General features: G+C 39.1%; 2 protein-coding genes across 2 annotated transcripts; one reads left to right on the top strand and one right to left on the bottom strand.

The window, feature by feature from the left end:
• Nucleotides 1-137: 137 nt before the first annotated feature.
• LOC113230615 (peptidyl-prolyl cis-trans isomerase B) lies at nucleotides 138-10,824 on the top strand. The gene is made up of 4 exons (XM_026464604.1): nucleotides 138-380; nucleotides 5,907-6,114; nucleotides 6,508-6,692; nucleotides 10,552-10,824. The coding sequence occupies exons 1-4, from the start codon at nucleotides 288-290 to the stop codon at nucleotides 10,681-10,683; spliced, it is 618 nt and encodes a 205-aa protein (XP_026320389.1). The 5' UTR covers nucleotides 138-287; the 3' UTR covers nucleotides 10,684-10,824.
• LOC113230614 (tetratricopeptide repeat protein 19 homolog, mitochondrial) lies at nucleotides 10,719-12,046 on the bottom strand. The gene has a single exon (XM_026464601.1). It carries the CDS (start codon nucleotides 11,876-11,878, stop codon nucleotides 10,892-10,894), a length of 987 nt encoding a protein of 328 aa, XP_026320386.1. The 5' UTR covers nucleotides 11,879-12,046; the 3' UTR covers nucleotides 10,719-10,891.
• Between the last annotated feature and the right edge of the window lie 606 nt (nucleotides 12,047-12,652).

Raw genomic sequence — 12,652 nt, 5'->3', positions numbered from 1 at the left:
CCGAAAGCTAAATACAAATTTGGGAAAGTATTTTTGAAAACTGGCAACCTAAATAGAGACTGTCATTGAGACGATAATGACGAGAACGTAGCATGACGTGGTTTTCTATTAATTTTGAATCTGTGGTGGTTGATAGATAGATTAGATTGCTGGAGTACGCCGTGTTGTAGCTGCCTGCACAACATTTAGATAAGATTAGTATTTTAGTAATAAGCACAGTGCCAAATTAGTCGATAATTTTTAAATTTTCAAAAATACTAAGAAAAAAGTCAAAACTACTCGTCATCATGGGTGCCTTAGTGATGACACTCGGTCTCCTTCTATTCCTTGGCGTAGCACGCTCTGATGAAGCACCCAAAGGACCTAAGGTCACCCACAAGGTACGTATAACACCATGCTGTAACCCTACGAAGAAACAATGAATTGTTGTTCTTTGTTCTCATACATCGGCGTTTGAAATATGTTGATCATTCTCGGGTCGCTGACCCTGCAATCTGACGGTCCAAGTTTTTTATTTGTTAAAAAAACTGTATATCGTTTTATTATGCTTTCAAAACCAGTTGCCAGTCGATCTTTTTTGTTTTCCGATTTGTATTAGTATGATTTAGAGCCACATCCTTGTTTTCCAATTCAACAGACACGCGATCCATTCGGCCCATAGCAACTGTGTATGATGTTTATAAGGTCATCAAAACGTATACATATAACCTACAGAAGTGTGTAAATAAGAAAAAGGCTAAAATTATAGAGTACGCAGCAGTCCATTTTGGAGTTCCTAATTTCTTTGAATTTGTTCTGGTCTGCCTCAGTAACTATATACTACAAATTTTCTAGGATGATCCCTTTGACACTTCACAAAATTCTACATAGTATAACCTTGTAATGACGTCCACTAATTTACTTATTTTATAAACTATTTTCATAAGTCTCGCTTTTAAGTGAATAACATTTGTTTAAGCAAATATATAAAATTAAAGTAAAAGAAACACCAAATTAGTGAGAAATGAGCAGAGAAACAATTTTTTTTTTCAAAAATTAATTTATTTTTACAGCAAAGTACAAAGGTTACTTCAATAGACTGCTAGAGATGAGGTATATCGATAAAAAGTTTTTGATAATTTAATGAATAAATATATAGTGCATACACGAGTTTAACCTATTAGGTAGTTTGTGATATAATTTTAATGTTTTTAATCTACATTATGAGTCAGTTTGACTAAATTTATTAAAATATCAACTGAAATGGCATTTTAATTTCGTTAGTGTTTTATGCCTTTAGTGCAATACAAAACAGTTCATACGTCTATACAAAGTTTTCGAGAGGCAGGAGACTCCATTATTTGTTTCTTTTCTGGTACTTCCTCCACAGAAATTTCAGATCGGATAACAGAAATAAAATAAATATTATTTATGCACAATTCATGAGAGTTCATTATTTTAAAAACTCAATTGTTATGTTTTTAAATCTGTAATATTATACAAGGCTTTATAAGAGAGCACCTTTGCTTCAAACATCTATCGACATTACCTCATCCCTATGAAAACGTCAAATGAAGTGTCACAGGGATCATCCTAGAAAATATGTAGTTTATTGGACCAACAACCTGAAACCCTCCATAAAGTTTCAACTTTAGGATAGTAATAATAATAAAAATATTTTAACACGGTATGACAGTACTCATCTTAATATATAACAAATTTTGCATAAATGTTTTTTTGTGTCTTGGGAAATTATGATCTGTGGCGCAACCCTAACAAGAAATTAATGTATATACAGACTATACATTCAATTGAACATGATAGCTTGCCTGCAAATTGTGTTTGATTCTTCCTTTGTGTACCATTTTGTGAATTTCCTTATTAAATTACGACTGTGTAAATGATGATGTAGGTGCTTTTGTATATACTGTACAAATACATGACATTATTTAATAAAATATGATACAAAATTCTCATCTATAACAAACATGTAGTGTAGAGGATTTATTCATGTGTATGGAGTGTTATTACCTACTTCTGAAATTGCTGAGTTTATGTAAATATACTTGTTAACATAGCCTCTCTTCAGGTTCAAATCCGCACAAGCAATTATGGCGTACATTTCTTCTGAAAGATAGAGGAGTGTCGTCCCAAACTCAGCTTATCGTTGAGCCTGGGTTTCACGCCGTGTTACACGGCCTGAGACCCAGGTACACGTGTGGTATACCACAGCCTACGTTGGGTCCCATCTTAAACCCATTGGTATACCAAAGAAGGCTACCATCCTTCCAGGTAAGACTGTTGGTTTTCCAGTCTTCCCTAGTTGGAAATTCTACCTGGTAGAGTTTTTTAAAGTTTTGCTTGGGAAGCATGACATCAGAAGTCATTCCCAGAGCAGAATGTTCCAGAATTAATCCTGGGTTGATATCAATGTTTGGGAGAGCCATCTGGTCCTTAACTTGGTGGTGAGCCTGTACATGCTGGTACTGGCCTCCTTCTGTATGAATATATGCAGGGGAGTCAGATTTAGCAATGCATTTAGGGCCGCCCCTGGAGTAGTGGACATGGCTCCCGTTACTAGCAAGCACGCGATGCGCTGTAGACTGCTCAATGTGGCATTAGTGGTTGTTTGACTGACTTTAGCACTCCAAACAGCAGAGTTACTAAACAGCAGCAGCATATGTTACTATGGGCCTCACTATTGCCTTGTATAACCAGAGAGTCATCTTTGGTTTTAGACCCCAACGCTGTCCCGCCATACGACTACAGATACCTAAGGCCATCTTCACCTTATTAACCGTGTTAGCTACATGGCAGTTCCACCTAGGGTTTGATCTAGGGTTACCCCAAGATATTTAACTTCTGCGGAAAAACTCACAATCTTGCCACCAAGGATCGGTTCCACTAGTTTATCTAGTTTCCGCTTCCTAGTGAAAGGGACTATGGTTGTCTTTTCTGCGTTAATAGATAATTCGTTATCTTCACATCACGCCGAAATGGTGTCAAGAGCTCCTTGCATAAGTGATGATATGGTGCTTTGGCAGTGCCCTTTTAACTGTGATTACTAGGTCATCCGCATATCCCTGAGCGTCAATATTCAGTTCGGCCAACTTATACAGGAGCTGATCCACAGCAGGGGTCCACAGGAGAGGAGAAATTACCCCACCTTGCGGGCAGCCCCTGACCGTGGAAGTCACAAGCCGGTCCCCGCGTAACGAGATACTGGCCCTGCGGCTTAAAAGCATGTTTTGCACCCATCGCGTAGTAGAATAGTCTACACCTTTGCAGGTTAGTCCCTTCACCAAAGTACGAATGGGTGTATTGTCAAAAGCACCCTTAATGTCCAGAAAGGCACACAGTGCTATTTGTTTGTCCTCAAACGCTCTTTTAACTCTGTCCACAAGGTGGAGCAGGGCTGTCTCTGTGGATTTCCCACTTTGATAAGTGTGTTGAGTGTGATGGATAGGACTACGTATTAGGGACGAAGCCTATGATTAATAATAAGCCTAATAAGCCTGTGATTATCAAGTACCTTCTCCATTGCTTTTAGCATAAATGAGGTAAGGCAGATGAGTCTAAAGGACTTTGCTAGAGAATAGTCCTTTCTGCCTACCTTCGGTATGAACACAACTTTACTTGTGGTCCATTGTATCGGTATGTGACCCCAAGCGAAACTGGCTCTGTATATCTTAACAAGGCATGGCAAGAGTACACTTATGTCCTGCTGCAGTAAAATGGGAGTAATACTGTCCTCACTTGGGGATTTATACGATTTAAACGAGCTTATAGCCCAAGCCACTTGTCGAGGTCTTATTATGTTAGCAGCTCTATTCCAATCCTCGTTGCGAGGTGTATGTAGAGCGGTCATTGTTGGGCTAGTGGGTAAGTCATACACGGCCCCCGGAAACTGGGCTGACATTAAAAGCTCAAGGGTTTCTGTCGTCGAAGTCAAGTAGCTCCCATCAGGCTTTCTTAACAGTCCTAGTTGATGAGAATTGAATTTGGTGAGTACTCTATGGAGACGTGCACCTTGAGGAGCACCAGCGATTTCGTCACAAAAACCTCCACGACGCTCGCTTGGCCTACCTTATCTCCTTATTATAATTGGTTAGGGCCTTCCTGTAAGTCTCCCATTCTTTCGTTAGCTTGGCCCTATTAAAGAGTTTTCGAGTTTTTTCTCTTCTCAGGAAGCTATCCTGAGTTTGGCGTTCCACCACGGAACCTTCCTATTGGAGGTCCGAATTTTCGGCGGACAGCTTTCCTCGAAAGCGCTGATGATGCGCCTGGAGGTGACCTCAACAGCTAGCTCTAGACTCTGAATGGTTTTGATCGATTCAGGACACCCCTGTAGATACTGCCCTAGTCTTTCTCTGTGGACATCCCAGGCACTATCCCTCGGATTCCTAAATGTGATGGTGTGGCAGGCACCTTCTGCCCCCAGATGAAATCTTATGTGTTTATGATCTGACATTAAAGCTTCCTCACTAACATGCCAGCCGGTTATAACTTCCGGTTGTCTAGCTGTGGAGAAAGTAATGTCCAGAATTTATTTTCTTGACCTAGTAACAATGTCATTCATTCAGTGCCATGACTGTGGCAGGCTTTGTACGAACCGCTGCAGTCTGGGCACTTGTTCCCGGTTGTGCCGTTTTGACCATATCCAGGACAGCGGGTCCTGTCCGGATGCAACCAATCTCCCGTCCACGATTCTGGGCCAACGGACCCAGAACCGCTGACGGGGTGGTCCCAACACCTCTCCCCTGATCGGTAGAAGACGGACCAGGTGCAGACTCCTGCGCTGAGGCTCCCGGCCCCGATTCCTCAAGCGGACTTGTTACCGACACTGGTTTCGAAGCCGAATCACCCCGCGCGGAGCCGACGCTGACTGTACCTTCCGGACACCCCTTGATCTTAAACGTAACCTGTTTAAGACCGAAGTGTGCCCGGCAATTTGAAGCCCGAAGACTCCACAGATGGGTCATCAAGAGCGAACACGACTATCCATCCGTTCGCATCTTCCATAGTGTGGAGAGCCTTCCACATTTTTGTGCGGAGACCTCTATTTTGGGCCCCCGTAGACTGACGGCCATTGTCACCGACTCACACCCCTTTTTTGGATTGTAAGTGGTGCCAGTGGTGGGCTTAGAGAATTGTGGATAGCTGAGCTTCTGGCCACGGCTTGAGGTTGTTGATCTTTCCCTCAAGCCAGTCTGCACTGTCTTGGTCCCTGCAGGTCCCACCCATCATACCCACGCGTAGGGAGCCCGCCATTTCGCTAAAAGTAGGTCTATCCCCGCTTTCAGCTGGCGCCATGGTCCTGGGAGCCTTCCTCCAGGGATCCGAAGGACCCGACTGGTTCGTATCCATGGCCGTGACCGAAGTCACGTGATTGTTCCTGGGTGGACTACCCATCCCAGCCAATGTTTCCTCCAAGGAGGAAATTAATGTGTTGATGTTATTTTCTTCTGTCTCCATACACATCCCACGAGTACCTAGGGAATTAAAAGGTCACAGCCGGCAGAGCCCCGCTTGCCGGCTGAAGGGCATAAGGATTCCCCAGAGGTGCCCCGGTATCGGAGGTGCACCGTTAGCGGCTGGGCCCCCCACCAGTCACACATCCATAGGCACGGTACGCTAACACCTCCGTATTGGGTGATGACGCTTTAGCCAACGCCCGGACAGAGTCCAGGCATTTACTAGGAGTTGCCCAGGATGCACCGGCTTGTGTCTTCCCTGCCTATGCAATCGCAAGATTACATAGTAAAGGAAGCCATTCGCTCGCATGGAGGTACGTCGTCCTGACATCTAATTGTTTATAGTAGTTTACAAACTTCAACTTTTCCATTTACAAGTAATAAATTATAAAATAAGTTAACATTCCATTCATGATAGGTTTATCATAATTTTTTATCTGTCTTTAAAAACAGGTGTACTTTGACATGACAATTGGTGATGAAGATGTTGGCACAATTGTGATTGGTGTGTTTGGCAAAACTGTCCCAAAGACTGCCGAGAATTTCATCCAATTGGCTCAGAAACCGGAAGGAGAGGGCTACAAGGGTAGCAAATTCCATAGGGTTATTGAGAATTTCATGATCCAGGGTGGTGATTTTACCAAGGGTGATGGCACTGGTGGTAAGAAATCTTTATTCTTATTTGTAGTAAATAAATCAAATAACTTAGAAATAACATGTAAGAGCTAGCTCTAGGGAAACCTGATTTCCTCCATTATACATTTCTTTCTTCACAATGTCTATAATATTTTCTCTAAGTGATTTTGTTTTTGTACAGTCAAGGGCACGTCAAGCTTGACACTTTGTACTTTGGACCGTTCTTATCGAAAGCGGCATAGTGTTGGATTTAAATCTTAAGTATCAAGCTTGACGTGCTCTTGACCCTGTACATGTGCTACCAGCATTCATGCATTCTCAAATACATGATAAGAATATTATTATTTTTGTGAATTACTGCCTTAGAAGTTGAGTTATATTTTATATAGTGTACTTAAAACCTGAAATATATACTCAGGTCGCAGCATATACGGTGACCGCTTTGAAGATGAAAATTTCAAGCTTCGCCATTATGGCGCCGGCTGGCTGTCCATGGCTAACGCTGGCAAGGACACCAATGGTTCTCAGTTCTTCATCACCACTGTGAAAACACCTTGGTTGGATGGAAGACATGTCGTTTTTGGCAAAGTCTTGGAAGGCATGGTAAGTGATCATTATCAACTTAGGAATATGTGTTCAGTGTCTATAGGTTCTCTCTGCAGATGCAATAAACATATTTTGCAGTATAAATAACAATACAAAGTTTCCTTGTACTGAGAAGGAAATATGTGGTATGTATTGCTAGCTATTTATTATTTTAGTAAATAGTACCTATTTACTATTAAGGAAGTATAATATATGCATTCAACTTTTGGCTAAATGTAGAGTTCTATAAAGATAATATTGAGCATGTATTTTTCTCTAATTTTGAAGAAAATGGTCAGCCCAATGCATGTGTATTATCACACAAACCAATTTGTTTTTATAGCTGTATACAAATTGTATTTTATTTCATAGTTGACCAGTCATAACAGTAAAGGTGCCCGTTAGTTTTTAATATCATAGCCTTAGTACGCACAAAAATTTTTGCTTATGTAACTAGGGTAAAAGCAAAAAATCGTGATTTAGTCGATTCCACTCACAAAAGACTAGATTTGTTCAATACACTCATGAAAAATGTTATTGTATAAGGTGGAATATTCAAAAAAACTTATTTCTAGATTGTTAATTTACTCCTTTTGCACATTAGTAGCAATAATTTTCTATTTACATTAGGTACAATGAATAAATTATACTATTTGGGAATCTACTATATATATTATTTTAGAATGTTGACCTCTTAGTTTATCATACATTTTTTATACCTACCCAAACACTTAAAATTTGTCTACTAAAATTTTACTGAAAAACAAATTAGTTAAATAATTAACTATAAAGAATAACAAAAACATGTCTTAGGTACCTACATGGGTGCATATTGTTTTTTTTTCTGTCGTTGTCATTAATACATACATAAGTATCATATTTGGCTAGAGTTTCTGAAATTGCATTTTTATCTAATCATGACGAAAATGTCAATTGCGAGTGTGTTCATTGAAAATTTAGATTGCGTATTGTGATTCTATATAACATCAATTTGTAGTAGAATAGGAACATGACCTGCGTTATTCATCGTTTATTCCATTAAGTCGTTCATTTATTACTCAATCAATTCTGATCGGTCATACGCGACTATAATACTCCCTATCTCACTTGTCTCGAATTCTGCAACTAGAACCGACTAAATTACAATTTTTTCTGGTTATCATCAGATCTAAATTAGAGCTGTCTTTCGAGGAATGCTGTCCCAGAGTGGATAGTAAAACTTTTATATAAGAAGTAAAGGACGGACTCTACACTGGCGACAATTTCAATACTTTTTGCGTTACTAGTCAAATTTTAAAGTATTTATTGGTAGTGACCCACCATCATACATAAGAAGCGACCATATTGCACGGGTATAAGCTTTACTTTCGTTTCTTGTAACATAAAAATTATTTCGGTAAACAGAAAATTGAAAATTTACTAAAATGAGACTCCGGGAATATGAAATACCACCACGGGTAATATTTTTCTTGCGGCTATCATTTTTGCACACCAAAACAGCACAATAAGGCATTTTTTGTAGGATTTTTGAGAATTTGCACGAAAGAATGACACAACCATACCATACCAAGCGAAAATGGCGGACTGAGCTCAGCAGCTTGATTTTGATTGCCTCTCCCGGTCGGAAACTGCGTCTTTTTCGAGTCGAGGCGCAAAATTGCGATTCACAACTGGCCGATCGGAAACTTTTAACATTTCTAATCGGAACAATGGTTGATTTAACTCACAAATTAGAAAGATATAGTAGAAATCAGGTTCATCTTCTCGCTCGGGAACCCTTCTGATTTCGTGACTATCCGATCGGTTCGATTCAGATTTGAATCAAAGTCAGCATGCTGATAGGTCTTTAGAGATTATCAGTTAGCACGCGTCCGACACTAAAAAACAAACTCTACAAACTAGAACATAAAGATCATGAACTACAATACGTTAATTATGCCTAAAGTGGTCTATTTACTACTAGGCACTGCGTATATGTTATGTATAATGTTGTATGTGTCAAGATTAGGTTAGGTTAAGAAGTGTATCTCAGGATATGTTGGATGTTTATCGCAAAGACACGATTAGGTTTGGTTAGATTAGGTTAGGTTAGGTGTAAAAGAAAAAACATTTTCCTCTCAAAATTACTTTCGAGGTTATGAAAATTGGAGCAAACGTTATTTCTGGAAAATATCATTTCGGACTACTGATAGGTAACCATACATTAGATATACAACCGTTCACACGGTGTTTGTACTCCAAAAACACAATAGCACTATACGGTTATCGAATCCGCAACGGAAGTCCGTCAAGCAAATCGAATGAACTTTAACGTATTCGGTGTACAGTGCGCAGTGGCGCATTAATGCATCTCTTTCACACGGCGCGAAGTCATACGTTTTTATCGAGTAGTCACCGAACAAGCGGCATCTACTATTGAAGTATTCGTATTTATTTTTGGTAACCTCGAATTCTCCACACGTTTTAATAAATTGTCATCTACTCATCCGAAAGAATTTATTATATATAATTTTTCAAATGTGTTTGTACGCACTGCTTCTTGATTCATTGGATGAACCTAATACGTTTCATTCTTCCGGCGGCGGCGAAGCAGTTAGCGTGTTCTATGACAATATAAAAGTACAACAAAGCGTGGATCTATCACAGACGTGTTCTCAGGGCGATTGCTGTGTAAATACTGCGGCTATCCGTCTTTTAAACGCATGAAAATATATCGTGTGAGTGAACACCCCGCTGTCTATCCGTTTATAATCGAATACGTTAAAAACCATGCAGCAAGATTAATTAAATGCTCCACTTTGAAGTTTTATTTTTATATTATTACTTACTACTTTTTTAGACTAGATTGCAATTTTAATGAGGTACATAAACAATTAGGCATTATCAATTAAGAAACAAGTAACATTACGGCCTTAACGATGCAACGCGTGTCGCGGACAAATTGGACGGCTATCCGCATCACACTGAATGTGCTATATATTATAGTCACAGGCATAATAATACATTATACCGTCAGTTCGCGTAGGTCATCCGCGTCGCACTGTTAATGTAGGCGTCCACATATCCGCAGCGCAAACATAGGACTGATCGCATTATACGGATTTTAGCATTCTTTGTATAGAAATTCATACGACTGCGTCCACTGAACCGCATCGCGCGGACCGCACGCACCGACCTGTCGGTAATGCCGACGCAGTTGCTCGGAGGGACAAGTTTTCCGATGCGTGCCGACGACGTCATACGGATTGCGTATCAGTGGTCGCACCCCGCGTTGCGATCTATTGTTAAATATGTCATGTATCCAGATATCATGTTTTCTTTTTTTCTCTTCTTTCTTCTGCCAACAAACAAACCACCACGACAAATTGTTCTTCATCGTTTTACAAATCCATTGTCTCGCACACACAAGTTACACTCGTCCGCTTGCTACGAAAAGTGGCGTCGGCAATCCGATAGCTAGTAGTTGCGTCGGCAATCCGATTGCTGCGGATATAGTGGACGCACTGCCACAAACGGAGCCGTTTGATGCGTGCGCTGCGGATCTGTGGACGCCTACCTTTACGGGTCTAAATTATGTTCCCCATAAGGTCCATTATTATTTACATTTAATAACTATCGAAATTAAATATCGAATTTGATTCTGATGCTTTTCTTAACTTCTATCTGCCAGGATCTCAATATTTCTTATTCAGATTACAATTATACGAAACAATCATGAAGTATTTAGAAACTAGACATTTTGTCATAAGTGTTATTAAAAAGCATAACTTTCCATTGGGAAATCAGTTATAAAATTGAAACAATGGAGTTCAAAGTAATGTGTTTACAAAATACCCTCCCTGAAACTGCAACAAATATTGTTTGTTTTCTGTTTCAGAATGTTGTACGCAAGATTGAGAAGACTGTTACAGGCAGTGAAGATCGTCCAGTGAAGGAGGTTAAAATTGCCAACACTAAAGTGGAAGTTGTCCCTGAACCATTTGCCGTTACAAAAGAAAGCGCCATTTAACAGAAAACATAATCTTATGTTTTATTATGTACACAACTAGATTTAAAAACACTCTTTTCCAATGCATTTTGTTAACTTATAAGTTTGAAGGTTATTATGTCTAAGGACTACACACACTAATAATTTGAACACTTCTCTGCTCAAAATATTAGGTTTCTAACAATAGTTTGTAAGAGAAACAAGGTGAAATAAAAAAAGTGTATTGTATCTAAACTGTCAACTTTATTTCCTTTATTTCTTTAAGACAATCTTCAGCCTCATCTTTGATGATATTGCTATTTTTAAGGACCCCTAGTCTCCATGCATAGCCGCATTGTTTTCTAGCCTCATCTACCAACTTCTTTTTCAAATAAGCTCTCCCAAGGTTCACATGCATAGTGCCTATTTCATCCATATCCAATTTCCGGCCCTTTTCTATAGCTTCCTTGAAATAAGTTATACTGTCATCAGATTTCCCCATACGATCATATACAGTTCCAATGTCATTGAGCTGTATGACAATATGTTCATCCTCAACATCAGGTAAATCTTTCATTCTGTTCAGTGATTGTATCATGTGATCTAATCCCTCTTCATAGTTACCACAATCTACAAAGAGTCTTCCATACCAGTCTTCAGCCATAGCTAGTAACTTGGTGGTGACTTCACTAGGTTCTGAGGATAACAAATTGTTTAACTTTTCTAAGCACCAAGTATAACCTAACTGTGCAGTAGCAAAGTCCTTTTTCAAGTGACAAATCCTAGCTAGTTTTATGCTTATGTGTACTACACGTGAGTCGTCTTCCGCTGCACCATCAGCCATTAACCTTTGAGATACTGCTACGAATAGCTTTTGCGCTTTATCTAGTTGCTGTCTTTCTAAAGCCAAGTTAGCCATAACGTCATAGACATAAGTTATTCCCAATTCATGTTGAATTTGCTGTGCCTGTCTTAATGCTACATGAAGAAGCTGTTCAGCCTTGTCATATTCAGTTCTTTGAATGAAAAGAACACAGTGTTTTATAACGTCAATGAGCTCATCTTCTGGAGTCAGTTTTTTTTCAATTCCGAGCCACGTAAATATCGAGAAACCAAGTGTGCAAGGTAAGGCCACAGATTTCGGAGGTATTTTGTGTATGTTAATTGTATCTATATTTCTGTAACTTGCTCGTACTCGAGATAACACCGTTCGTAAAATACGGTATCGTGAAGACATCTTGCAAAAACAAAATACTGATCATATGATTGTATTACATAACGTTATTTTTTTATTGAAGACAGATCACTGTACGCTGCACTTTATATAGTGAAATAAATAATTATATAATTTACACATTTTTAACAATAAATAATATTTGAAAACATAAATTCTGCGACATTCCCTGCATGTTGTCAAATTAGTTCATTATGAGCAAAAAGACCGATGATACTAATAAACGACCATTATAATATATTGTGCACAATCAAGTTTTCTTGCTAGCGCCAATTGCATGCCAAATAAGAAAATAATTGACATTTTGTTTTTTAATTATTTATTTGTTGAGCATTGGCTAGACAGCCATCAGCTAAAACAAGCAACAAACAATTAAGAAACTCAAAACACAATACTTACAATTAAAAATTAATTCGTGAAAAAACTCAAACTACAAAAACTCGCCATTTTGACAATATCGTTCATTATTATTATTTATTTGTTGAGCATTGGCTATAGAACCATCAGCTTAAACAAAGGATCACCAAAGGATTTAGGGTCGTATTCCAGAACTCTACTCAATGCTCAAGTCAGGATTTGAGCAGACATGAGTATGATTTCAAGCACTGGAAATACGACCCTAAAGGCAAGAACTTGAGTATGATTTCTAGTGCTATAAATCATAAACAAGTCCTGACTTGAGCATTGAGGGTCGTATTCTAGAACTCTACTCAATGCTCAAGTCAGAATTGCAATGGAAACACAAGCACTGGAAATACGAGCCTAATGGAAGGGACT

This window comes from Hyposmocoma kahamanoa, unplaced genomic scaffold (assembly GCF_003589595.1).
Source record: "Hyposmocoma kahamanoa isolate Upper Pololo Valley unplaced genomic scaffold, ASM358959v1 64, whole genome shotgun sequence".
NCBI classification, from domain to species: Eukaryota; Metazoa; Arthropoda; class Insecta; order Lepidoptera; family Cosmopterigidae; genus Hyposmocoma; species Hyposmocoma kahamanoa.
This window is presented reverse-complemented; position numbering and strand designations above follow the sequence as displayed.